This window comes from Syngnathus acus, chromosome 1, assembly GCF_901709675.1.
Source record: "Syngnathus acus chromosome 1, fSynAcu1.2, whole genome shotgun sequence".
Taxonomy (NCBI): domain Eukaryota; kingdom Metazoa; phylum Chordata; class Actinopteri; order Syngnathiformes; family Syngnathidae; genus Syngnathus; species Syngnathus acus.
Genome location: NC_051087.1, coordinates 13777960 through 13804565, shown reverse-complemented (window position 1 = coordinate 13804565; position 26606 = coordinate 13777960). Strand labels below are relative to the sequence as shown.

The 26606-nt window shown below is 41.4% G+C and overlaps 1 protein-coding gene across 2 annotated transcripts in view; it reads left to right on the top strand.

Annotated features, from left to right (window-relative positions):
* The first annotated feature begins 224 nt into the window (after nt 1-224).
* The window catches only part of LOC119122522 (sodium/potassium/calcium exchanger 3-like), a 51399-nt gene continuing 25017 nt past the window's right edge, over nt 225-26606 (top strand). For both annotated transcript variants that reach the window (XM_037250826.1, XM_037250816.1), the window contains exons 1-4: nt 225-355; nt 3223-3373; nt 8062-8175; nt 26485-26561. In XM_037250826.1, the coding sequence (XP_037106721.1) occupies nt 311-355; nt 3223-3373; nt 8062-8175; nt 26485-26561 (387 nt within the window). In that variant the 5' untranslated portion in view covers nt 225-310. The remainder of the gene's footprint in view (nt 356-3222; nt 3374-8061; nt 8176-26484; nt 26562-26606) is intronic.

Below are 26606 nucleotides of genomic sequence, written 5' to 3'. Positions count from 1 at the left end.
TTGTGTGCGCATATTCCCGCTGGGAACATCCATGGAAGGTGCGCGCATCTGTGCCATCTGACTGCCTGACTCAAACCACCACAGTGGAACATTACGACAAAAAAAAAAAACGAACGACTGCTTGTGTTACTGTTGTTTTTGGCTTTTGTCGTTGTGCAGCACTCGCAAAACAACGTCGCGGTTGACGCCGCCCCTACCCCCCATCCAGTTTGCTCTTCTGCAATATTTAATCTGCTCACGACACGAGAAAGTCAGGTCCATCCGGACGGGAAGTGAAGGAGGTCGCTGCTTTTCCCCAACTCGTATACGCATGGATGTCGCAACTGAGAAAGCGATGTATCTGTCGGGTATCCGTAACAGGTGTTGTGCTTGATTTGGTTCCCCCGTGAGATTTTGTTCCCCCTGCCGCGGGAGCGCGCACGCCTTATTTGGAAAGCGAAAAACCGATGTCGTACGGCGTCGTACGGCGTCAGCACTACGTTGTTTTCAATAAAAACATGAAGAACTCACGTTTGCGTCAGTCAATTTTAAAACCGATGTCGTACGGCGTCGTACGGCGTCAGCACTACGTTGTTTTCAATAAAAACATGAAGAACTCACGTTTGCGTCAGTCAATTTTAAAACCGATGTCGTACGGCGTCGTACGGCGTCAGCACTACGTTGTTTTCAATAAAAACATGAAGAACTCACGTTTGCGTCAGTCAATTTTAAAACCGATGTCGTACGGCGTCGTACGGCGTCAGCACTACGTTGTTTTCAATAAAAACATGAAGAACTCACGTTTGCGTCAGTCAATTTTAAAACCGATGTCGTACGGCGTCGTACGGCGTCAGCACTACGTTGTTTTCAATAAAAACATGAAGAACTCACGTTTGCGTCAGTCAATTTTAAAACCGATGTCGTACGGCGTCGTACGGCGTCAGCACTACGTTGTTTTCAATAAAAACATGAAGAACTCACGTTTGCGTCAGTCAATTTTAATTTTTATAAAGGATTATTCTCATTTGATGTCTTTAAATTCATCCGCGTTGTGCCATTGAAGCGGGGTGCATTCAAAGACCAGTCGTACAGTCGGAACACTCATTCACTTCACCAAAAAGCAACAATATAATTAAGTGAGCTCTTTGCAAAAACCTCGATGCAAAGAAACTCCTCTTTTTGGGTACAGGCTACAAGGAGTATATATTACAAAGGAGACTTTATACTTAATTGTGATCATCATTCATCCATCCATCCATCCATTTTATTACTCAGGTATTTTCAAAGCAAATTAATATTGTTGCATTTATTAATTTGCTTTAAAATGACAGCGCAATATAATTAAAAGCTGACACTATAGCAATGTCAAACGTGTTCATTTAAGAAAAAGCCACACACGTTTTGTGATCAAATCTTTCATAACGAGAATGATTTGAGTGAATTGATTTGAATGAATAATTGAGAAGAGATTTCAGTTCTGAAGGCTCCTTTTGTCCCAAGCAAAGTGACAGATGGTGGGTAGGGGGGATAAAAATTGTAACAGGAACTCTATAAAAAATGTCAAGCCGTGAGAATTTGTGCCTCCCTCCCATTTTGAGAACGGTGAGTCCTGGACATCGACTGGCTTTTTTTCTATCTTCCTGGGGGTCTGTTCAAGTTGTGTGGAAAATTTGAACAGGTTCCCTCATTCCTAGGCCAAGTTACAGGGGGGGAACAAATCCTCACAGCTGCCCCATGAGGATATGTTCCCCCCCTTATTTTGAGAACGGTGAGTGCTGGACTCCAGCTGTTTTTTTTTCTGTCTTCCTGGGGGTCCTTTCAGGTTGTGTGGAAATTTTGAACAGGTTCCCTCATTCCTAGGCCAAATTACAGGGGGGGAACAAATCCTCACGGGTGCCCTGTGAGAATATGTTCCCCCCCCCTTATTTTGAGAACGGTGAGTGCTGGACTCCAGCTGTTTTTTTTCTGTCTTCCTGGGGGTCCTTTCAGGTTGTGTGGAAAATTTGAACAGGTTCCCTCATTCCTAGGCCAAATTACAGGGGGGGAACAAATCCTCACGGGTGCCCTGTGAGAATATGTTCCCCCCCCTTATTTTGAGACTCTTTTGCACTCACCGTTCTCAAAATAAGGGGGGGGGAACATATTCTCACAGGGCACCCGTGAGGATTTGTTCCCCCCCTGTAATTTGGCCTAGGAATGAGGGAACCTGTTCAAATTTGGCACACAACCTGAAAGGACCCCCAGGAAGACAGAAAAAAAACAGCTGGAGTCCAGCACTCACCGTTCTCAAAATAAGGGGGGGGGGAACATATCCTCACGGGGCAGCTGTGAGGATTTGTTCCCCCCCTGTAACTTGGCCTAGGAATGAGGGAACCTGTTCAAATTTTCCACACAACCTGAAAGGACCCCCAGGAAGACAGAAAAAAAACAGCTGGAGTCCAGCACTCACCGTTCTCAAAATAAGGGGGGGGGGGGGGACATATCCTCACGGGGCAGCTGTGAGGATTTGTTCCCCCCCCTGTAATTTGGCCTAGGAATGAGGGAACCTGTTCAAATTCGGCACACAACCTGAACAGACCCCCAGGAAGACAGAAAAAAAACTGCTGGAGTCCAGCACTCACCGTTCTCAAAATAAGGGGGGGGGGGACATATCCTCACGGGGCTTTGAAAGATTTGATCACAAAACGTGTGTGGCTTTTTCTTAAATGAACACGTTTGACATTGCTATAGTGTCAGTTTTTAATTATATTGCGCTGTCATTTTAAAGCAAATTAATAAATGCAACAATATTAATTTGCTTTGAAAATACCTGAGTAATAAAATGGATGGATGGATGAATGATGATCACAATTAAGTATAAAGTCTCCTTTGTAATATATACTCCTTGTAGCCTGTACCCAAAAAGAGGAGTTTCTTTGCATCGAGGTTTATGCAAAGAGATCACGTAATTATATTGTTGCGTTTTGGTGAAGTGATTGAATGTTCCGTCTGTACGACTGGTCTTTGAATGCACCCCGCTTCAATGGCAGAACGCGGATGAATTTAAAGACATCAAATGAGAATAATCCTTTATAAAACTTAAAATTGACTGACGCAAACGTGAGTTCATGTTTTTATTGAAAACGACATAGTGCTGACGCCGTACGACGCCGTACGACATCGGTTTTTCGCTTTCCAAATAAGGCGTGCGCGCTCCCGCGGCAGGGGGAACAAGATCTCACGGGGGAACCAAATCAAGCACAACACCTGAATTGTCCAGCGCAAGATATGGCCAAGCCAAAGAAATCGAAAGCGAGGCGGAGAAGGCGGAAAGAGTTGATTCTTATACAGTTATGCTTGTTCGGAGGTTTCCTTCTCGTCTTCAAGGGGTTGTCCCTCTTAGTTGACGGTCCAGGTGAGGATGGAATGTTTTTGCTTGTTTTGTAGTGAGCGATGAGCAAATTGAGTGATTGTAAAGCAGTGTAGAAAATGCAAGCATGGGTTAATGGATGGATAACTCTCAAATATATCAATTAAAATGCATTATGCCCGTCTCTGATGCGGCTTTAGTTATAAACAGCAATGTGTTTTACAACATGTCTGCATGAAGCAGATATAAATTAACCTCGAGAGACTACTACTCAACTTTGTTAAAAAAAAAAAAAAAATTAAAACGCACTGGCAAATCCCCGACCAATACAGGTCGAGATGATCATGACTTAATATATCGACTCCTGCGTTGCTTCTGTTGGCAGTGGTACAACGCAGGATATCTCATCTAATAATCTCCAGGATCAACTAATCGTAAATATATTGCTGCAGTGAGGATACACATAAACGACCTCTTTAAGTGGAAGAAGAACTTTAATACAAAGCAACAAAGAATCAAGAGCACACTGTTTTGTGACAAACATGCATGCAATACAGTCGTAGCAACACACTTAACTAATTGAACGTTAATAGCAGGGGCGGTGCTACATTGTGGTGGGAGGGGAGGCTTGGTCACTCTCTGGCCACTTTGACCCACCAAACCATGGCAATTTGTTCAAATCTGACACTTAAAATAAAATAATAATTTTCTTAAAAAAACATCATAAAATAACTCTTTTTCTACAGGTAGAACCTGCACCATTTTGATACAGTCCCATTTAATCTTACCCATTTTTTTCACCTATTCAACAATATATTATGATCAATTCTATCAAACACTACACTGAGATCCAATAAGATTAGCACCCACATCATTTGTGTTTCATTAAAATAAGACATCTGCTTTTACTTTGGAAAATAACGACCATCAATCCTTCATGTGTGATATTGCTTATTTGTTTTTTAATCACTAAATAATACCAAAAAACAAAAATAATTGTTTGATAAACAGTAATTGGGGAAAATGTTTTTAACGTACTTTAATGCAAATAAAATTGTATCAGATCAGTCCATTAATCGATGGAATAATTGATAGAATAATTGATTCTAAAATAGTCAAGAGTGACAGCCTGAGTCATCACAAAATAAAAGTGATAATCAAGGTTTTTACCTTGACTGTCATGAACTTGGAGTGTGCAAGTTTTACGGTCGATTTTAAGATTTGGCTCTAGCATTGATCATGCCCCTGAAAGGGGGAGAGAAATTATGAAAATTCTACAGGTCCATTACTGACAGGGGCTTTAGAAAACAGCAATTCTAGTTGGAGGCATTGAAGTTGTAGGATCCAGATCCCGGGCAGTGCCCCTTCTGTTTCTGTACAATGAGGTGTAGCGGGCGCAACACTTGGGTGTTAAATGCATTTCTCTTGTCCTTATTGTGTTCTTGTTAACTCTTAATTAGATGGCTGGAAGATCAATTAAAATGAATTATTTATGACATGCTTAATGAAGCTCTGCCTAATTGAGCTTGATACTGCGGAACAGGAAGCAGGGCACTCAGCGGCTCCTCACAGGGACCCATTAATCATTTCTACACTCCTTTATCCATGTACACGATTGTAAATCAGGGTGGGAGGCAGGGAAGGGGCAAACATTTGAGCACTGGCACACACGCAAGCCTCTTCCATTGTTGTTGTGTGATGCAGTGAAGGTGAGGCCAGGTAAGAAGTTCATTCATGCCCAGAGTACAATATAATAATTTGGATTTTTAATTCAATGACCCCTGTCCCATCGGGCTGTCTTGTAATTGGCAATTGTGAGGAAGCCCTCCTACTGACCTCTCCCAAGTACTGCGTGAAGTAAATTCACTGGTGTTGCATTTGAAGAATGTGCAGATGTACTAGTCTCAGTGAAAAAGCTCCAGGGAATCAATTTCATTGTGATATTTTGGTTTTTCGGAAAATCAATTACTTATCGTCTTACTGTCAGGTTTAAATTGAAAGAACGCATGTTTACAGCATCATAATTAATTATTCTTTATTGACAACAATTATGAATGTTTATATTATTATTATATCGTATGATATTTCATTCGTTTTTCTGGCTATTTTCTCTTGAACAAAATCAACATTTTGGAGCCGATCACCAATCAGAAAAAAAATCGATAACTGATCTGATCAGAAGATGGATTGGCACCAGGCTAGCACAATATTCACGTATAAATGATGCCCATTGAAATGCATTGAGAATAATAATCATAAAATCCTAAAAATTCTTGAAATAATTTTGAGAGGGTGTTGTTGGGGGAGAGAGCAGAGGGTGTTGTTGGGGGAGAGAGCTCACTGGATGGCAAAAGAGCTATCTGATTAAAATTGAGACAAGATCAATATGTCAGGATGATTTTTTACGACATTTTCATTGGGTAGTTAACCGTGAGTTAGTGGAAAATAGGTACATTAGCTCAACAAATGTTGGAAAACACTGTTCAAGTTATAAATACGGCTCAAGTTATTTAATTCTTATGGAATGCACTGATGACTGATGTGATGTGTCTCCAAGGATACCGACTCAACACGCTAGTCTCGCTGTTAATTCTGGCTCCCGAAAAAGGTACCTGAAGCGCACGTTTACTTGTCTTTTTAAGTTCCTGGCGGGCATAGAAAATATTCGCTCTACCAATGGTTCATACACATGCAAAGAAAAAAGAGCACTGAAGCAGATTGCTGTTGCCAATGCAATCATGCGCTTTTCTTGGCTTGCATTAGCGTTATTGTACACTGCTGTGCCTCATTCGTAAATGAGAAAAAAAAAGAGTTGCACATAATATGAACCGTCGAAACAGGTGAACCGAATTAAAACAGTGAAACCGAGCCATTTAAAATGTTTTTTTTTTTAAATGCAGCACGACTGAATGTTGATGACGTTCGAAAGGCAAACACACATGTAAATAACATTGTATTGAGCCTTGGAAAAAAAGATTTCCATTTTATTTATCAAGGGATGATTCAATGTCATGTCATATTATTATTATCATTCATAATATGACCTCTTGACGGCCTCGTAACTGGTTTTCTTCTCATCATTTATCAATTTTAAAGTGATGTAAAGTTATTAGTATAGTTTTATATTTTTTCCACTTGATGATTCCTTATTATCACTGTGTTCCTTTATTTCTTTTTCTTCTGAAGCCATGACACAATGCACTGTGAAAAAAATCTGTGAGGCAGCGAGGCTGTGAAAGATGAGCAGTGATATAGCGAGAGATTACTGTCCCATTGTTTTTATGCCGGTCATATCATTTTATTTTATTGTATTTATCCGCCACAATTTAAAGGCCGGTCCATGAAAATATTGTCTGACATTAATCCGGTCCTTGGTACTTGCATGGCAAGGTGAATAGCCTCACCAGCTCGTCTGCAAGTTTGTTTTGTTGCGCGTTAAATGAAATCAAAGGGAACTGAGAATCGTGTCACGTGACACCGATCTCTCTGGGACTGCACTATAAGGCCACTTTGACGTTGCTGAAGTGTTCCTGGATGCAGAGGGAAAAACAGTTAAGGTCAATTCTAACAAATTAAATGCTTATGTTACATGTAGCTTGTGTGCTCATCATAGTTTAATGAGCTAGCTAACCTTCAAAATTCCCCCTTGTGACAAGAAAAGTACAGGTGGACGTCTACCAAATGGGTGTGAACCGTTTGGTAAACATTTGAGACCTTGAACGAACCCTGAAAAACTCGAACATGAGTTCAACATTCGCTGCTTTTCGAAAACCTTTCGCCGCTCAGTGGGGTAGGCCGGGGGCTTTAGGAGACAGTGTTAGAAAATCCAATGCCACGTGACAGGAATTAAAACCCCAAATGATTTGTATTTGTTTTTGTTTTTTTATCCTCAGTGTGAAGCACAAGTAAATCAGCCACACAAATATTTGTTTTATTTTTTCACTGTGTGGCTGGATGAAATTTACTTGTGCTGTCTCATATTGTAGAGGCAAAACACAACCAATTAGGGGCATTCCACACGAATATGAAAATTTAATTTATATATTTTGCTCCAATTGTGAATAACTGGAGCTAGCGAGGCGAATCATTATTCGCATCCACCGCCAGGGCGTAAGACACATGAGAATGTATCACTAGACTTTTTGCTGCTTTACAGAGTTTTGTAGTCCAGCAATGGCAGCAGATGTCAGCGAGGCCAAAGTCCTCTTAAAATTGTCTTTGACATTAATGCAGAGTAGAAAAATTGATTTCTTGAATAGTCTGTTCAAACCCGACTTGGTCTAAATTGAAGGGTGGTGATTGTAGACACATCTGATGTGCGCGTGTGTTTTCGTTGTAGGGAAAACAACTCTTAAAACTACGTTTAGAGAGGCTAAATGTGTTTGCAACCATAATTCAAATAAAAAGTTATATTTTAACCGTGAAAGTTGTTGCGTCATTACTGGCTGAATAGGAAAACACAATTGCTACACACAAACCTTTCACCACCGCCCTGGCCCTTTCCCAATTAAAAGTGAAAAAGTGTCTGTCGCACAGGTCAGCAACTGATTCATGACAGCCTAAAACTTGTTAAAACTAAACTAAAACTAATTTCATGTATATAGTAATATACCATTTTATATTGACAATTTTTCACAAGTTATGAATACATTTAATTCAGTCACAATAATTTTGTATTTATTAATACCCTAAAACACCCCTCTCTTTATTTTACTGTGATACATTTTGCGTAGGTTCCAACCACAGTTCCAGTCACCATGAGAGATGGGAGGGAAGAAAGCTACTGCAGGAAATAGACAACAGCAGCACAGTGGAAATGACCATAGAAAATAATTGCACTTCTCCAGGTAAGAGAATAAAAAATAGTTTTGTTTGGCCATTAAAAAACCGATATCATGTGAAATAGCCTTCTATTGCTCTCTTAAACATAGATTTATGAACTTGGTATCACTTGTATGTTGCTATTTTTAAAAGAGGATGAAAAGAACTGCAATTGTGTCATAATTAATATGTACAAGGCGTGATGGAGTGAGTGGTTAAGATTAAACTGAAAATTGTATCTTCACCTTCAACACAGGACTTTTGGGGCCTCAGAGAAAAATGCTGCTGTCATTAAACAAAATGGCCACCATCAATCTTGTCACACTTCTTAGGTCATCTATAAAAGAATCAGTGGTCAAAGTTCAACTTCATTTCTTTCCTTGCTTATTAAAACTGCTCTTTGATCTCTGCTAAATTTAAAGCATCTCTGGTGGCTTCCTGCACTTAACTGCCCTCTGGAGAACTCTAGGACATTTTTATTCCTACTGCGGTCCTTCTGTTCGTATCGAGTAAAATAGGGCATTGCAGCAAATTGCTGAGTCATGGTTAATGTGAGCACTGAAAAGGGCTTTTCACACTGGCTTTAGCAGAACGCTATGCACTGTCGACAAACTCATTCATTGTCTATGTTCAAGAATGTTCAATTCGGTGTGACGGCAGAGGGCGCATCCAATAAATGGATTGGCGCGGTGATTTCAGACTCCTAATAAGAGAAGATTTTGGAGGCATGGTGGAAGTAATGATAGACACGGTAGGTATCCCAGTACCCCGAGCTTTGTGACACAGGAAGGATGATGGCCTACTTCAGCGGACAAAAGCTTCCAGGATACTTCCTGGTGGGCTACGAAGCAACCACTTCCATATATGGAAGCTTGCACGAAGCTGCTGTCATCATGGAATTAATTATAACCATAATAAGACTCACTCCACTAATATCAGAGATCGGTAAAGGAGGTGAAGAGGTGCCTTTTTTCCACAACACAATTAATGCAAAAAAATGCAACTGCTGAGCTGATTCCAAACTAACTTTTGGCAAGAGGGGTACACCCAGCCGAGATTGGTCATCAGTCAATCACAACCTTAATTTACTTGCATCTTTTTGTAGTGCGGGAGGAAACGGAGAAAATGTATGCATTATTCAAACACTGGCAAAACATGTGTAGTACAGACAGACGGAAGTTAGGTCCTAGGGATTCAAACCAGCAACGTTAGCGCTCATCGAGTAAAATAGATTTAAGAAATGTCACAATTCATCAAATCACTAGCGCTAAGGTTTATGCGCTAGTCATTTAGCTTTGTACGGTCCTTATATATCCTCCATTTAAAATACTTAAAATGTATTTATGACCCAAACAAATGGGGTCCATGACCAAACCGCGTTAGACAGAAAGTTGCATAGGATCGAAGTGAGTAAAATCGAGATTTAGGTGTATATAGCATTTTGAAGTACTAAGTGGAGGGTATCCATGACCACGCCCAACATTGTCCATTGATGTCTTCATGCTGAGAGAAACAAGCTAATTATAGTTGAAATTTTGTACATATTGTTTTGAATGCAAACTATTGTGTTGCAGCAGCATTGCTGTTTATTATTATTTTTTTATTAAGGGTTTGTCATTGATGCTCGACAGGCTTGCTCTTTCTTCATACTACTAAACTAATTAAACTGTTGCCCAATCTTGCCAGCCATTTTTACAAGGATGAAATTGTCCCCCAAGCTTTGTGTTGTGGCAGGATTCAGGATGGTGGAGAAACTTACTGATGACTGTTTAAAATTCCTCCTCTCTGGATGCTCAGTCGATCAAAAAATAGAAATCAAAGATGCAACAACATCAAGGGAGGGAAAAAAAGTCATCCTTTGCATTTCTGCTTTCAGCAAAACATCAAAACATGGCATCATGCCAGTTATTTCCTCACTTATTTGATTGTTTCCTGGTTATTTTTTTTTATTCTGATAGTCATTTATTTTTTCAGGTAAAGAAAAACAGAACAGTTCTTAATAAGTTGGTTTAATTAGCGCAGTACAGAAATTGAACACATCCACACAAAAAAATAACATCAAATCTACAAAGCTAATGTCATTTTAAACATTTGGCATATTGAACATTCTTTGTTTCCTACCTCAGTCTGGCACGTACAATCAGGAAAATTACAGAAAAAGACATTTCAAGCAATTTTCTCTTGTACCGTAATTTTCGGACTAAAAGTCCCTCCGGAATATAGGCCGCATTACCCATAGAATGCACAATAACGTGAAAAAAACCATATATAAGTCGCTCCGGAGTATAAGTTGCATTTTGGGGGAAATGTATTCGACAAAATCCAACACTAAGAACAGACATGAACGAGCAACAACAGGCTAAACAATAGATTAAAGATTTAAAGATTAAAGTCCCAATGATCGTCACACACACACCTGGGTGTGGTGAAATTTGTCCTCTGCATTTAACCCATCCCCGTGTGATTTTAATCCATCCCCTGGGGGAGAGGGGAGCAGTGAGCAGCAGCGGTGCCGCGCTCGGGAATCAGTTGGTGATGGTATGCTAACGTGACATAAACACAAACGAAGAGCTGAGAACGGGCCTGACGTAACATTCAGAGTTATTAAAAAAAAACTATTACCGTTTTTTTCCATGTATTGTGCGCCCCCATGTATAATACGCACCCTAAAAATGGCATGTCGATGCTGGAAAAAAGCCTGTACCCATGTATAATACGCACCCACATTTTGACTCCTACTTAAGTCCGTAAACGTAAAATTATTTCAGAAAAAAGATCATCTTTGGGAACAACCGGTTGTTATTCTGCCGGTCAGTATCACTGCGCATGCGCTAGCAAACTCGATAGCGAAGAAATGTTTCGGATTTGTGTAGGGTACATTGTGACAGCAAACGAGCAGGTGATCGAGCAAGCGTCTGATACGAGAGCATTGTGTTCGTATGGAGCGTGTTTGAAGTGAACAGCAGAGAAGAAAGGAACAAGGCAAAGTGTTGTGAAATAAAATATTACCTGTAATACGCATTTAGGTAGAGAACTGAACTCTCGCTCTTTATATAGCTGACGTGTTAAAAAAAAAAAAAAAAAAAAGAATTATGTGCCCGTGTATAATGCGCACCCCAGATTTTAGGACAATAAATTAGTTAAATTTTGCGCATTATACATGGGAAAAAACGGTACATAAATAACACGTTTATAAAACCATCCGTGTCACTCCAATTCATTAAATCCATCGATCGTCCAATGACGGCGCTTGCACTTCAAAATATTCCACAGGCCCATATAACGATATATAAATTAGATATCAAATAACTATTATATAAGCAATAATATTATCAAACCATCTGTGCACTTTAAATCATTAAATCCATCGATCAAATTCCTCGTCCTTTGTCAACAACGCCGCGCGTGCGCCCTGACGTCAGCCTCGTCGTTATTCCACAGATCTAGTATACATATAACCATATTGTAGCGTTAAAAAGTACAAGGAAAGACGTGGGTTAGGTAAACGGCTCTTTATTTAACAAACGTCCAGGCGTGTGGCGGCGTGGACTTCCAGCCACGGAGGTGGAAGAGAGATCCATAGAATAGGACCGGGCGTGCGTAAAAGCCATGACCGAGCCCCATCCACCGTCCCCGGACAGCCACCCGGCCGAGCGCCGGCCCCCGACTTCTATCCACGGAGGTGAAAGAGAGCTCCCGAGAGTAGGACCGGGCGTGCGTAAAAGCCATAATAGTTTTTCAAACCTTCTGTATCACTCCAAATCCTTAAATCCTTCAAACTCTTCGTCCTCCGTGTCACTTAGAAACAAAGCCGCTCATGATGCCGGTAGTACGTGGGGCCCTTCGTCATCTTCGTCATCCCGTGATCAATCTTTGTCCTTTTTGTAAACGACCACCGCGCCACGCCGTGCCGCGCTGCTGACGTCACTTGAAATTCAAATGACAGTAATCCCTTGCTACATTGCGGTTCGTTTATCGCGGTTTCACTTTTTTTTGGAAAACTTTTGAAAAAATTCACATATAAATCGCTCCTCATTATAAGTCGCCCCCCCACCCAAACTATGAAAGAAAACGCGACTTATAGTCCGAACATTACGGTATTTAAGATTGTAAGTTGATAGCAGCACCTTGGATACTAGTGTGATATGCCAGAGGGTCGCAGCAACTTTTTTTTATTAGGGGAAGAAAAGAACTGTGAACTTTTCTTTTTTTTTTAACAAACTTAGTTCAAAAAGTTTCAATTATGAACTATGAACTGAACAAGTTCATTTTTAAAATTTGTGAGCTCAACTTTAGAAAATGAACTTTTCCAACATTGGCATCCACACATGGACGAAGACACTTTAATTTCACCTTTCATTAGGATTTTTAAGACCTATTTATTACGGTTGCACTTTGGCCGTACTACGTCCTTTCTTTTAGTCTTGAACTTAAACACATTTGAAAACAAAAGGTTTATGTAGCCATCTAATGGAACTCTGGGTACTTCCATACAAGTGCTCTCTCCAGGAGTCTTTCACTGGTCACTGTCCTCCACCTTCTTTAAGTTTTATTCTCCTCAGCCCAGCTCAGTTTTAGGTGAGGAGGCTGGGATGACTTAATCAGGGCTTCTCTGTGACAAATGTGGTGGCTGTGCACCTGGCGGCAAGTTGAACTGTCTGCACGATCTCCTTGTTAAGGTCCTTACTGATTGATGGGAGGGTGGTGGCCCCAATATCTGCAGCTGCAGTATGTGTGTGCGTGCGTGTGTCTTCTTGCTGTCGGCCCATATGTGATAGTTTCACTCCTTGCAGGAAGACTTATCATTCGTGGGAACTTAGTAAGGATTTTGGAATGATGTGCTTGACTTTGTCTCGTCTTGACTTGGATTTGACACTTTTCTCAGTTGCTTTCACACATTTCCCAGATCAGAATTGAATTTCTCAACACTACTTGTTCAATTTTCACATCACATCATCTAAAAGCAGTTTCTCATTTCTTTGTACAAGTTGCAAATCCTTGGATATATATCTACATATATGACAATGGTTCTTTGTTGAATTGTATCACACGCCACAACATTTTGGCGGCAGTTCATCGTCAAGCATTTTAATAATTTTCCATTTGACTTTTTTCTGGTTGAATCTTGATATTTTTTCTAATGAAGGGAAATCTGTGAATCATTAGAACAACCGGTGATCTCCTGTACTACTTTTCTGAACTAGCCCATGGCAAGTAAAAATAATTGCTGTGATGTGAATGAGAAATTGCGGCCCGAAGGAAGTATGACGATTGCACAGCAATTTCTACATGTCTTACATGTACTATTTTCCCGAAGGAGATTGTTACATGTACACAATTTTTTTTATTTGTTTTTTTTCCTTTGTGTTATGCAGTGCTCTTTTGTTTCTGTGTATCAATAAGATGGAATGTCAACGAAGTGAAATGTGAATCTTATCCAGTTTCTTGCAATCAATATTCCAAAATGGCTATCAAAACTTCAGTTTATATCAGAACATACCTTCGGATTATGCAAGCAATTTGACCATCTCAGTGGCCTAGTGGTAGAGTGTCCGCCCTGAGACTGGAAGGTTGTGGGTTCAAACCCCGGTCGGGTCATACCAAAGACTATAAAAATGGGACCCATTGCCTCCCTGCTTGGCACTCAGCATTAAGGGTTGGAATTGGGGGGTTAGATCACCAACTGATTCCCGAGCGCGGCACCGCTGCTGCTCACTGCTCACCTCTCCCCCAGGGGATGGATTAAAATCACACGGGGATGGGTTAAATGCAGAGGACAAATTTCACCACACCCAGATGTGTGTGTGACGATCATTGGGACTTTAACTTTAACTTTAACTTTATCCGTACACGACACATTCTTGTTGTTCTGACGTCACTGTCTTGTTCAGTGACACAAACATTTAATTTTTCGAGATGTAGGCTACTAAAACGTAAATGTAAATTACTTTTGCAGGGTGTTTTGCTTTTTGTACAAATTGTTTTGAGAAATGCACTTACTTTTTTACAAATTTCAATTATGAGCTACCACGTGACTGAGAAAAATTAACGAGAAGATGCACTGTACTAAATTGAGATTTCTATTTCATCTAAGTTTCATTTGTATTCCACCCAAAATCACAAACAAAGAATAAAGTATGCACAGAAATACAGTGTAGGTGATTATACTGTAGTTGTGAAGATTGAAGGATTTCTGTCTTCAAACTTCTCAGAATGCATGTCTTCTCAGCTGTAAAACAAGACATCATGAATGTGCATGTGAGCAGTTGAGTATTTTTATATACCGTATTTTCCGCACTATAAGGCGCACCTAAAAACCTCCAATTTTCTCAAAAGCCGACAGTGCGCCTTATAATCCGGTGCGCCTTATATATGGACCAATATTGAGCCACTCCAACAGGCGTGTCGAAATATATGAATTTATATATAGACAAAGTTTTAAAATGGGCCATTCATGAAAGGTGCGCCTTATAATCCGGTGCACCTTATATATGGACAACGTTTTAAAATGGGCCATTCATTGAATGTGTGCTTTATAATCCGGTGCGCTTTATAGTGCGGAAAATACGGTACATGTTTGCTGTTTGTTTGGGCATGGTGTGTGCATGAAACAGACTGTGCAAAGACGTGGGAAGAACAAGAGTCCTTAAATGTCACATTACTCAGCACGGTAACTACTCGCGACATGCGATGTGTCAGCCTTCATCATCATCGCCCTCTGAGCATGTTGCAGAACAGGCCCCCAGCCCTCCCTCCACATGCACTCAGATTATGTATGAGATGTACACGGGATGCGCTTGTTCAGATTCCCTTGAGTGAACAATGCAACTTTAATCAATTTATTTGGTATGCTGAGCACCAGCATCCCCTGAGTTGTTTCTTTTATTGTTCTTATTCTTTGCTATTGTTGGCCTGAAACTATTAAAGCCTCCGCAGCTTCATCCAATAGATAACGGGTAACCGCTACTTCTGATTGTAACACTGCCATGTTTCATTACTTCCCACCGGTATCTCATTACTGCACCTTGAGTTAGAATTTTCATCAATTGTGTGTATGTTTATCAGTTCTAACTGTATAGTTTCCAATTGATGCTACTCAATACAACAGTACAGGAAGATGTGTCGTGTTCCCTCACTGTATTGTGGTTCATGTTTTGTGGCCTTGCTGTTCAATGGATTTTTTTGAGTGTGTCCGTATCATGCTATTTACCGTTTTCTTCCATGTATAATGCGCCCCCATGTATAATACGCACCCTAAAAATGGCATGTCGATGCTGGAAAAAAGCCTGTACCCATGTATAATACGCACCCAAATTTTGACTCCTACTTAAGTCCGTAAACGTAAAATTATTTCAGAAAAAAGATCATCTTTGGGAACAACCGGTTGTTATTCTGCCGGTCAGTATCACTGCGCATGCGCTAGCAAACTCGATAGCGAAGAAATGTTTCGGATTTGTGTAGGGTACATTGTGACAGCAAACGAGCAGGTGATCGAGCAAGCGTCTGATACGAGAGCATTGTGTTCATATGGAGCGTGTTTGAAGTGAACAGCAGAGAAGAAAGGAACAAGGCCAAGTGTTGTGAAATAAAATATTACCTGTAATACGCATTTAGGTAGAGAACTGAACTCTCGCTCTTTATATAGCTGACGTGTCAAAAAAAAAAAAAAAAATTGTATCCATGTATAATGCGCACCCAGATTTAGGACAATAAATTAGTTACATTTTGCGCATAATACATGGAAAAAAACGGTATTTATTTTTTGTTTGATTAACAGTGTAAATGGCAAATGGAGTAAACATATACTGTAGTTCTTTTATCTACACCATAGCGCTCAAAGCGCTTTACAAAGTCTTATCCAGCAATTTACACAGCCATTCATGCCCGCAATGTGTTTAGCAACAGCTCGTGTTTGATCTGTTCCATTCTGGACTGCCTGATGCACTGACGCATCGATCGATAGATGGATCTTGTTCCAGAAAGAGCGTCGAGAAGCGAAGCCATCGAAGCAACAGTACATAAAAGCACAAAAAACAACAAAAAATACAGGAATCTTGAAGCACAGACTTACACGGTCCGTATGCAACGTTTGAAGACAAATAATGTGCTCAAAATAAATCAAAATGACAAAATAACACTATTTACGTAAAGACAAAACGTACTTTTCCATGATAGAAGAGACAAAGTCACTGATGTGCTTCATGTCCTGAAGTCACATTGTCAGTGATCCCTGGCAATGTTGCTATTTTTGCAATGCTGTGAGGCAGCAGAAGAGCCTTTGAGGAAGTAAGGATAAAGAAGAAGAGCTAAGATGTGAATGTTAGAATACATCGGCTTGCGTGACAAATTCTGAACATGTTCAGCAGAGCATAAAAGCAAAGCAAAGGTGCCACAGAGCACCGGCACTGGGAAAACAAGCCAAACTTAAGTCATGCTACATTTCCAGACAGAGTCCCTTGGTGCCAAACAGTGGCTTCTTCAAATTCCCTGGCAAATTAGACCGGCATGAGATGATGCAGTCAGGCAGGCAAGTGGGCAGGAGGCGGCTCTCATGCCATAATGAAGCAAACTGAGGCAGAATTTAAGACCGCTTTGTTGAGTACTGCATGAACCGACTGTGATGTAGTGAAGAGACTTTAGGTGATTTAGATGATGGAGAAGGATATATTTGAAATACCACTTTAGTCTGTGTATCTACAGCATGGTGCGTGTCTTTAGTCATATAGCGCCACCATCCCTCCATCCATCCGTCTTCTGTACAGCTCATCATCACCATATGCACAGATGGGATGGAACCTTTCTTAGCTTACACGTGCCACTTTTTCATTAGCTCCATATGGCACCACATCCCAAGAAGTTGCTTTTCTATTACAACTACTAAACACTCTCATCTTAAGATAATCTGCCATAACATTTCATGTGGCATTTTTACGACAATCCAAAATGTGAATTCCTGTTGCATGGTGCGGCCACTTCACAAAGTACTGGCCATTAAAATCCATTTCTGGGTTAGGGTTAGCTAGCAAGACACAGCCGCCCGCCTATCCAAAAGTAAAAAATACAGTATGTACAGTGTGCACATATACATCACATTTACATCAACATATCTTTTTATTCACCTTGCAAAGCACCTCTTGGAGTTGCAACCAAATTTTGTTATAATGTTAATCATAATTTTACATACTGTAAACTATGATTAGGGTGAGAAGCTCGTCCATCCATGAGGGACTCGGTGTCGAGCCTCTGCTCCATGTCGAGAGGAGCCAGATGAGGTGGCTCGGGCATGTCATTAGGATGCGTCCTGTACACCTCCCCGGCGAGGTTTTCCGGGCATGCCGTATGTAGCTTTAGATGAAACAGTGCTATTGTGACTTTGTGAGAGGCATGTAAAGCTTGCTGATAGCGCTCATTCCTAATGGAGACCTCAGAGTCATTCATTTGGCCTCTCAAAATCAATGAAAAACTGCAAATGATTTGGTAAATTTAATTTAATTTAAATCAAACCTCTTACCTCTAGTAAGGTGTAAATAGCCTTTTTTTGTGATTTGGTCTGTGAAGGAACATTTTATCACTGTAACAGTGTGAGTGGGTGTCAGGTTTAATTCGCTGACTGAATAACTGTTTAGAGAAAAGTATCAGCGGACAAACACAAGTGAGACGGAAGATTGAGTCTTAACTTGCGCAAGGAGGGCAGTACAGATAGTTTACAACCATCTCACTACTCCTAAAGATCTGTCTGCCTCCTTGCTCTTTTTATTTGGGGTTGCCCTACCCACAAACCGAAACAAAGGCCCCTGAGGGAGGGGAGCGTGTGGGCTTTGCTTCGTAAACATAAAAAACGCAAAGTGATATACTTAATGGAAACAGGATGAGGTATCAAGAGTTCAGCAACCACTTAGGCAGGAAATCAGAAGCTTGCTTAACGCTCCATTAAGAACGCGTGGTTGCGGTGACAATCGCTCATCGCCTCTCGATGTTTGCTAGACGCTTCATTGAAAGAACGATGCAAGGTGTACGGTTTCTTTGCAGCTGCATCCTGCTGACCCAGTTGTAACCTCTCACCTCTCCTGTGGTAAAACAAAAGAACAACAAGGCAAGCGCAGCAAGCACGTACTCGGCGTACCATTGTTAGTAAAACATCACGGTAATATATTAATATTGCAGTAAAGCATAATATAAGAGAACGCATGATAACATATATGTACACTTTTTTCCAACAATTCCTCCCTGTTTATCATAAGTTCTCAGAAACAATCAAATCACCGAAGACGGCCACTTCGAAGGATTTTCAGCCGTAGGATCACAAGTATGAGCACAAATAAGTTTACACCAAGAAAGGATAAACGTTGCGATATTATCATTCGGAAACACCTAGATCTGGGAAGAAGTCTGTAAACCCAAGTGCAAAAATTCCATCATCATCATCGTTATCATCAACATGCTGGCGTTCAGACATTAGAGGCATACCCCGGCCATCTTGTCTTCCATGGGCGATATTGCTGTAGTGAGGAGACGATTAAACAGAGCACGGAGACATGGAATACAACAACAACCACACAAGGTGAGTATAGCAGTAATAGAGGACACAAGGGCTTTATACTTCCCAAAAGCAGTCATCCACTTGTTGTGCTCTTTCATCCTCGTTTTGAGGGATTGCAAGCTTGCAATCGCCTTCGTCAGGCTCCCATCAGGGGCGGTGTCATTCTGGATGAAGGTGCAGCATTGTTCCCTGAACATTGCGCAGACCCTTCCTTTCTCAGACAACAACATAACAAGAGCATTGCGGTTCTGGATTGACATTAGGGAAGGCGTGGCTAGCTGTTCGTGCACTGCCTCAAGTCCCGCTTGTGTCCTTTGCCCAATTTCTGCATGTTGCAATGGTTGTAATTTATCATGTCGACGTTCTTGTTCATCGTACACCACCAGCAAATGGAAGACTCCCATCCTGCTACAATTTGGTCAATTAATTCTTATTAATCAGGAACTCCTCTGGGGACTCTAATTGCATCAATTTCAGTCAGATCATCGTCGCCTCTCAAATTTAAAGACATTTTGTTTGTTTGTTTTTCCAGCTTTTTCCCAGATCTTGGCATGTTGATACATATACAATTTAGCTTGACTACATTCTCTGAAAGCAATGGCTTATTTTTTCTTTTTTCAATGGATATTACTATATAGAATGCGCTGTCACACATTTCACAATCAGTAGATGTGACAGATTTCACACAATCTTTGGTCAATGGCGACGATACAACATAAAGAATCGGTCGCAAATCCATACATATGACATATTCAATTTTTGTTTCTGTCTTTGCAGCTTGTTTTGCCATTAGCAATCAATTGTTTCGTTTTTCAGCAACTCTTATAGTTACCTGAAACAAATTATCCACATTCGTTTTAGATATAATCATCCCATTCTTTAACATCTACGGCGGTTGTTGACAAAGTACACATATAAACATCATACTTTCATGGCAGTCCAGATCCGACACAGCAGATCATCCTGCAAAGGTCAAATTGATCTTTTTAAATTGCTACAATGCAGCATTGTTTTTGTTTTTTGTTTTTTGGGGTTTTTTTTCTACCAAATTTTAATCATCCTTAGTTTCCCACTTGGTTTCAAAACATGGGAAACTATATTGTCGCCCAAACAATTTTTTATACGGGGTTAAACCCACAGTACTTGTAATATTTATGTACAGTTTGACCAGGTCTAAACATTTTGTCCATGATCTTCCAGTTTTTTCCATGCACATTTTCACACCTTATACCAGTCCTGTCATGAGAATTAATTTCCGAAATCCCATATCTCGGTATTATTTCTTTACATAACGTTTTTGCCACTGTTAAGGCATTCAGTGTTTTTGTTGAAGCCAATTCAAACCGTTTTGAGAATGCATCTATTATGACCAGACATTATAACCCTGTGGATTGTGTTTAGCACATGTTAAACAAACTCTACAAAAATTTTGTTTTATAAATGTTTTGAATATGAATCAATTCATATGTTGTATAAAGCTGACTGAACTGCCCCATTATCCCCCCTCTTGAGCCATGCGACACACAACCATGGCTCAATATTGCTGCCCACTTGTATAGGTTTTTTGTAGGATGGGTCAGTCTTCTGGTCATTTATAGATACCATTCTCCACTCTTGCCCCTCTTTTCGTCCATAATCGAATTTCAGTCTATGGACTTTGTCGCTGCACATCTTTAAAAACGTTTCAGTAATTTAATCTGCTTCTTGTGTGTATAAAATTTGAAGCGTCTTTTGCACTACAGCTATGCGGTTCCGTCTGCAAGCTTGTTACCTCTTGACACCTTATCAGTCTCGTGTGTGCCCTGCACACGTGCATATAGCTATTTTTCGTGGCAATTGGACTGCTTCCACAACTAGCTTAGTTATGGTTTCTTGTAGTTTCTTTAGTTACTTTTCAATCATTTTCTCATCGTTTATCACAAGAATCTTAGCAATTTGAATAAAAATCAAAATGTATGTTTTATTTTACTCAATTGTATGATTTAGAGCAGTGGTTCCCAAAGTGGGCGGTACCGCCCCCCTGGGGGCGGTGGAAAGATCTGGGGGGGCGGTGAGGAAGAAAGGGGCGGTAGGGGGGCGGTAGGGGGGCGGCAGTCGATTTGTACACAACACGCCGCTCTGGCCCAGTCAGATCCGACAGCATAGACTACAAAAGCAAAAGCTCAGGTTTGTAATTTCAAGCTTGTAATGTTCAGAATTTTATCTTATAATAAAAACCGCATTCTGGCGGTCAACATCATCTTGAGTTCAAGTCAACATGAAATTGGGGACTCGCCAGAACGCGCCGTGTTGTGTTGTGTTGAGCTGGTTAGGGCAGTGGTCCCCAACCACCGGGCCGCGGACCGGTACCGGTCCGTGGGTCACTTGGTACCGGGCCGCCAAGCCGCACAGAATTTTTTTTTTTATCGACGATCAATTAATTCAGGTCAAGACACTCGTCCCGGTCACGTGACATGTTTCCCCAGTCGAGCCCGCAAAGCTAATATGTGGCGACAGGCTAACTAACCAGGCAGTGAAGCATTCAAAACTGCTTCAACACATGGAGACCAACACATGGTGTCATTGTCTCCGATTACGTCTAGATGGGACCGGCTCGTTTCTGAGAAACAAACTCAGGGCTCCCACTAATTCAACGTAATGGTAATGATATTATAAATGTATTATTTATTTATTTATATAAATGTATTATTTTTTTATATAAATGCCGGTCCTTGGGGGGGGGGGGGGGGGCGCTAGGAATTCACTGTAGAGCCAAAGGGGGCGCCAGCCTGCAAAAGTTTGGGAACCACTGATTTAGAGCATCCATATGTAGTAAAGTGTTGTATTACTACATATGATTTCGTCTTCATTTGATTTGACACACCTTTCAAAATGCTTCTCAGTGTCCCAGTGCACACATGCTTTGCGTGTGTAACTGGTTGTCTCAACCCGTGTTCCACATCCTAATCTTTCCTCCCTCAAGGTGTCAAACCAATCAAAATAAAAAGATAAAAACCAACAAAATAACCGCCAATAAATTAATATAATAGTCAATTGTTGTTGTTTCTTAACTTTAACTAACTCAATCACTCTCTTATTCTCAAATGTAAAAACTTGTGTAGTCTTGACACAACCAATCGACTATTTCTTCTAAATTTAGCTTTGAAATGTTATTTAATAATTTTGCTTCATCCAATTCCAGAAAGCAAGTTCTTTCCATCTCTCAAATTTTGTTTCATCAAGGCTAGGCATTAATGCAGTGTGGACCAGTTTCTGCCCACAAAAAATTGCTTGCCTTTCTTCTCTTCTTATTTTTACAAAATTGCTTTTGTTTTGCGGTGCAAATCAGAAAGACTACAGTCTAGCAAATTCTTTTGTGCACCTACATTAGCCAATTTTAACACATAACACTGACAGCACACAGACAACACAAAAACTTACAGCAGAGACACAGCTCACAAACAATACCAACAAACAACGCTGCGCAAACGTCATCCTCTATTTTGACGTTTTGATTACACTTTTTTTTTTTTTTCATCAGTGCCTTTTATCCTTCATGCAAATATTGTCACATCTTCCTTAAGCATCACCCTGTTTCAAATATTCAAACATTCTCTGAGAAACTCACACTTTCCCTGCTTCGCCCGCAGCCATAGCACCCCTCGTGCGAGGGGGGGGCGCAGCATCAATGTTGATTGGTCACAGGCCGGCCATTTCCTGCAACAACCATGATGCCGGCCCACCGCCCACACGAGCATAGCAAAGGCCCACGCGCACAGCCCCGCCCCGCGACAACGCGCGAGCGCAGGCACGCTTATCAGTCTCACCCTCTCAAAGGGCAGGCCAGCTTTGCTGTTGCGCCCTTTGTCATGTTCACATTCGACATCTTTCAATGTCTTCTACACAACATTTGTTGTCTCATTTGTCCACACCCTCAGCTACGGCCCTCAAGCGAGGCCGTGCTGATATTGTTTCATCATAGTTTCTCTAACCAACTTAAACACACCATCGCCCACTCCTTCATTTCCTTATTATCGCTCAACAGCCTCCTGAACATTCTCCATTACTGATTTCTTCCATAGAACACACATCTCACTCACACACACACTCATATACACACCCACTCATGAGGATCATACAAGACCACATAGAGCCCACTAAGAACACACCTATTTGCCCCTTTCTATTCATGTTCTTTTTGTTTACGCCATGTCCGGCATTAATTAATGGCTTGAGATTATTCAATGATTTTGAGGTCAACTGACCGTCGAAGTTGTAATCAGTTATCCATTTATCAAGATATTTTACATTTTCTGGGTCGACCCATTCCATTAATGTCCAATCCTTGCATTTTAATTCATGTCGGGGTAGGGACTTTCGCGTACTATTTAAGTTTCCCATGGTTTATTTTTCTAAATTTTGGAGTTGGTAGTTTGAATGGCACCTACAGTGTCCTAAAACCAACTTTATTCACAGGACAGTGGTTAAAAATTCGATGTGTGGTAAGTCTCCTTTCACCTCCCCGAAGGGAGCGGAGAGTTCTTGCCTCTGCACCCACACAAAGCCACTGTTTACAATCCTGTGTGTTTATATAGAGGAGCGCTCAATTGAGATCACTCTCAGTCAAACCGTACACAAACACACCACGCGCGTTTTTTTTTTTTAGGAATAACAGAGGAGTCCGCCCTTCCCACTGCGGAATTTAACTAACGTGCAAGTTAGGGGGCTCCACAACGCCCCTGCGGAATTTAACTGTTCCTAACTGTACTTGACAGAGTCTAGAATTCTCAAGGTTTTAAGTGACCTCTTGTCACTACTCATTTTACGTGACCTCTTGTCACCACTCATTCATACTTTTCTTAGCAGAATCAATGTTCCTACTCACAGTCCGCTGGTTGTCTTCCTCGGATGATCTCGGCAACCCTTTCGGTGTCCAGCCGGACTGCTCGAGACAGTCCCGTCAAAGGGCTTTTGTTTACCTCGGCCGAGGATTTTTGCCTGCGTCGAGAAGTCCCGCCGGACGACGTTCAGGGCCTGTAGAGATCCCGGACGAGCCCCCAATTTCTGTCAGGTTTAATTCGCTGACTGAATCACTGTTTAGAGAAAAGTATCAGCGGACAAACACAAGTGAGACGGAAGATTGAGTCTTAACTTGCGCAAGGAGGGCAGTACAGATAGTTTACAACCATCTCACTACTCCTAAAGATCTGTCTGCCTCCTTGCTCTTTTTATTTGGGGTTGCCCTACCCACAAACCGAAACAAAGGCCCCTGAGGGAGGGGAGCGTGTGGGCTTTGCTTCGTAAACATAAAAAACGCAAAGTGATATACTTAATGGAAACAGGATGAGGTATCAAGAGTTCAGCAACCACTTAGGCAGGAAATCAGAAGCTTGCTTAACGCTCCATTAAGAACGCGTGGTTGCGGTGACAATCGCTCATCGCCTCTCGATGTTTGCTAGACGCTTCATTGAAAGAACGATGCAAGGTGTACGGTTTCTTTGCAGCTGCATCCTGCTGACCCAGTTGTAACCTCTCACCTCTCCTGTGGTAAAACAAAAGAACAACAAGGCAAGCGCAGCAAGCACGTACTCGGCGTACCATTGTTAGTAAAACATCACGGTAATATATTAATATTGCAGTAAAGCATAATATAAGAGAACGCATGATAACATATATGTACACTTTTTTCCAACAGTGGGAAAGTTTGTATGACTTCACATGACATGCTTATTACATTAAATGACTTGACACGACTTGTTTGAAATTTATTTGGGACTCGACTTGCTTGATTTTCGCTGCAGTAACGTTGGATTGGTTAAAACTTGAAAGTGACTTTCTTATTATTTGCACATAAATGACTTGCATATACTAATTTCTCTTTTTGCAGGTACCGTAATTTTTGGACTAAAAGTCGCTCCGGAATACAGGTCGCATTAGCCGTAAAATGCACAATAACGTGAAAAAAAAACATATATAAGTCGCTCCGGAGTAAAAGCCGCATTTTTGGGGAAATGTATTCGACAAAATCCAACACCAAGAACAGACATGAAGGAGCAACAACAGGCTAAACGATAGGTATGCTAACGTGACAAACACAAACGAAGAGCTGAGAACGGGCCTGACGTAACATTCAGAGTTATTAAAAAAAATATTACATACATAACACGTTTATAAAACCATCTGTGTCACTCCAATTCATTAAATCCATCGATCGTCCTTTGTCAACAATGGGTGCGCGCCGCTGACGGCGCTTGCACTTCAAAATATTCCACAGGCCCATCCATCCATCCATTTTCTGAACCGCTTAGTCCCCACGGGGGGTCGCGGGAGTGCTGGAGCCTATCCCAGCCGTCAACGGGCAGTAGGCGGGGGACACCCTGAACCGGTTGCCAGCCGATCGCAGGGCACACAGAGACAAACAACTATTTGCACTCGCACTCACACCTAGGGACAATTTGGAGTCTTCAATCGGCCTACCAAGCATGTTTTTGGGATGTGGGAGGAAACCGGAGTGCCCGGAGAAAACCCACGCGGGCCCGGGGAGAACATGCAAACTCCACACAGGGAGGGCTGGAGGTGGAATCGAACCCGCACCCTCCTAACTGTGAGGCGGACGTGCTACCCAGTGCGCCACCGAGCCGCCTCCACAGGCCCATATAACGATATATAAATTAGATATCAAATAACTATTAAATAAGCAATAATATTATCAAACCATCTGTGCACTCTAAATCATTAAATCCATCGATCAAATTCCTCGTCCTTTGTCAACAACGCCGCGCGTGTGCCCTGACGTCAGCCTCGTCGTTATTCCACAGATCTAGTATATAACTATATTGTGGCGTTAACAAAGTACAAGGAAAGACGTGGGTTTGGTAAACGGCTCTTTATTTAACAAAACAAACTTCCAGGCGTGTGGCGGCGTGGACTTCCAGCCACGGAGGTGGAAGAGAGATCCATAGAATAGGACCGGGCGTGCGTAAAAGCCATGACCGAGCCCCATCCACTGTCCCCGGACAGCCACCCGGCCGAGCGCCGGCCCCCGACTTCTATCCACGGAGGTGAAAGAGAGCTCCGTAGAGTAGGACCGGGCGTGCGTAAAAGCCATAATAGTTTTTCAAACCTTCTGTGTCACTCCAAATCCTTAAATCCTTCAAACTCTTCGTCCTCCGTGTCACTTAGAAACAAAGCCGCTAATGATGCCGGTAGTACGTGGGGCCCTTCGTCATCTTCGTCATCCCGTGATCAATCTTTGTCCTTTTTGTAAACGACCACCGCGCCACGCCGTGCCGCGCTGCTGACGTCACTTGAAATTCAAATGACAGTAATCCCTTGCTACATTGCGGTTCGTTTATCGCGGTTTCACTTTTTTTTTTTTTTTTTTTGGAAAAGTTTTGAAGAAATTCACATATAAGTCGCTCCTCATTATAAGTCGCCCCCCCACCCAAACTATGAAAAAAAACGCGACTTATAGTCCGAAAATTACGTTATGTAATATGTGGTGCTACATTCTCACTCCACTGAGTGGTGTGTGGGATCTGAACATAAAATATTTCAAACATATGTCACCATAAGTTGACACAAGAACAGCAATTGAAAGGCCGTTATTTGATAGGGTTGAAGTCCCTTATCATTCAGATTTTTGCCAAACCCAAACTCATACACATCCTAACTAGATTTACATCACGTCACTGTTTCCCCCACCAAAAACACAGAACTTTGTGTGACGTATAATACCGTTATGAATGCAAATGAAGACTAAATAGAGACACAATACCTTCTCTTTAACTCTTTGGAATGTTTCTTATTTTTGCAGCTCTACACGAGTTCCCCCGAGACCTGTTCACAAACAAAGAGAGAACAGAAGGAGCAGTGGCCTTGCATGTGTTGTGTGTAAGTTAACCATACCTCTGTATAATTCATGAGTGCGCTTTTATC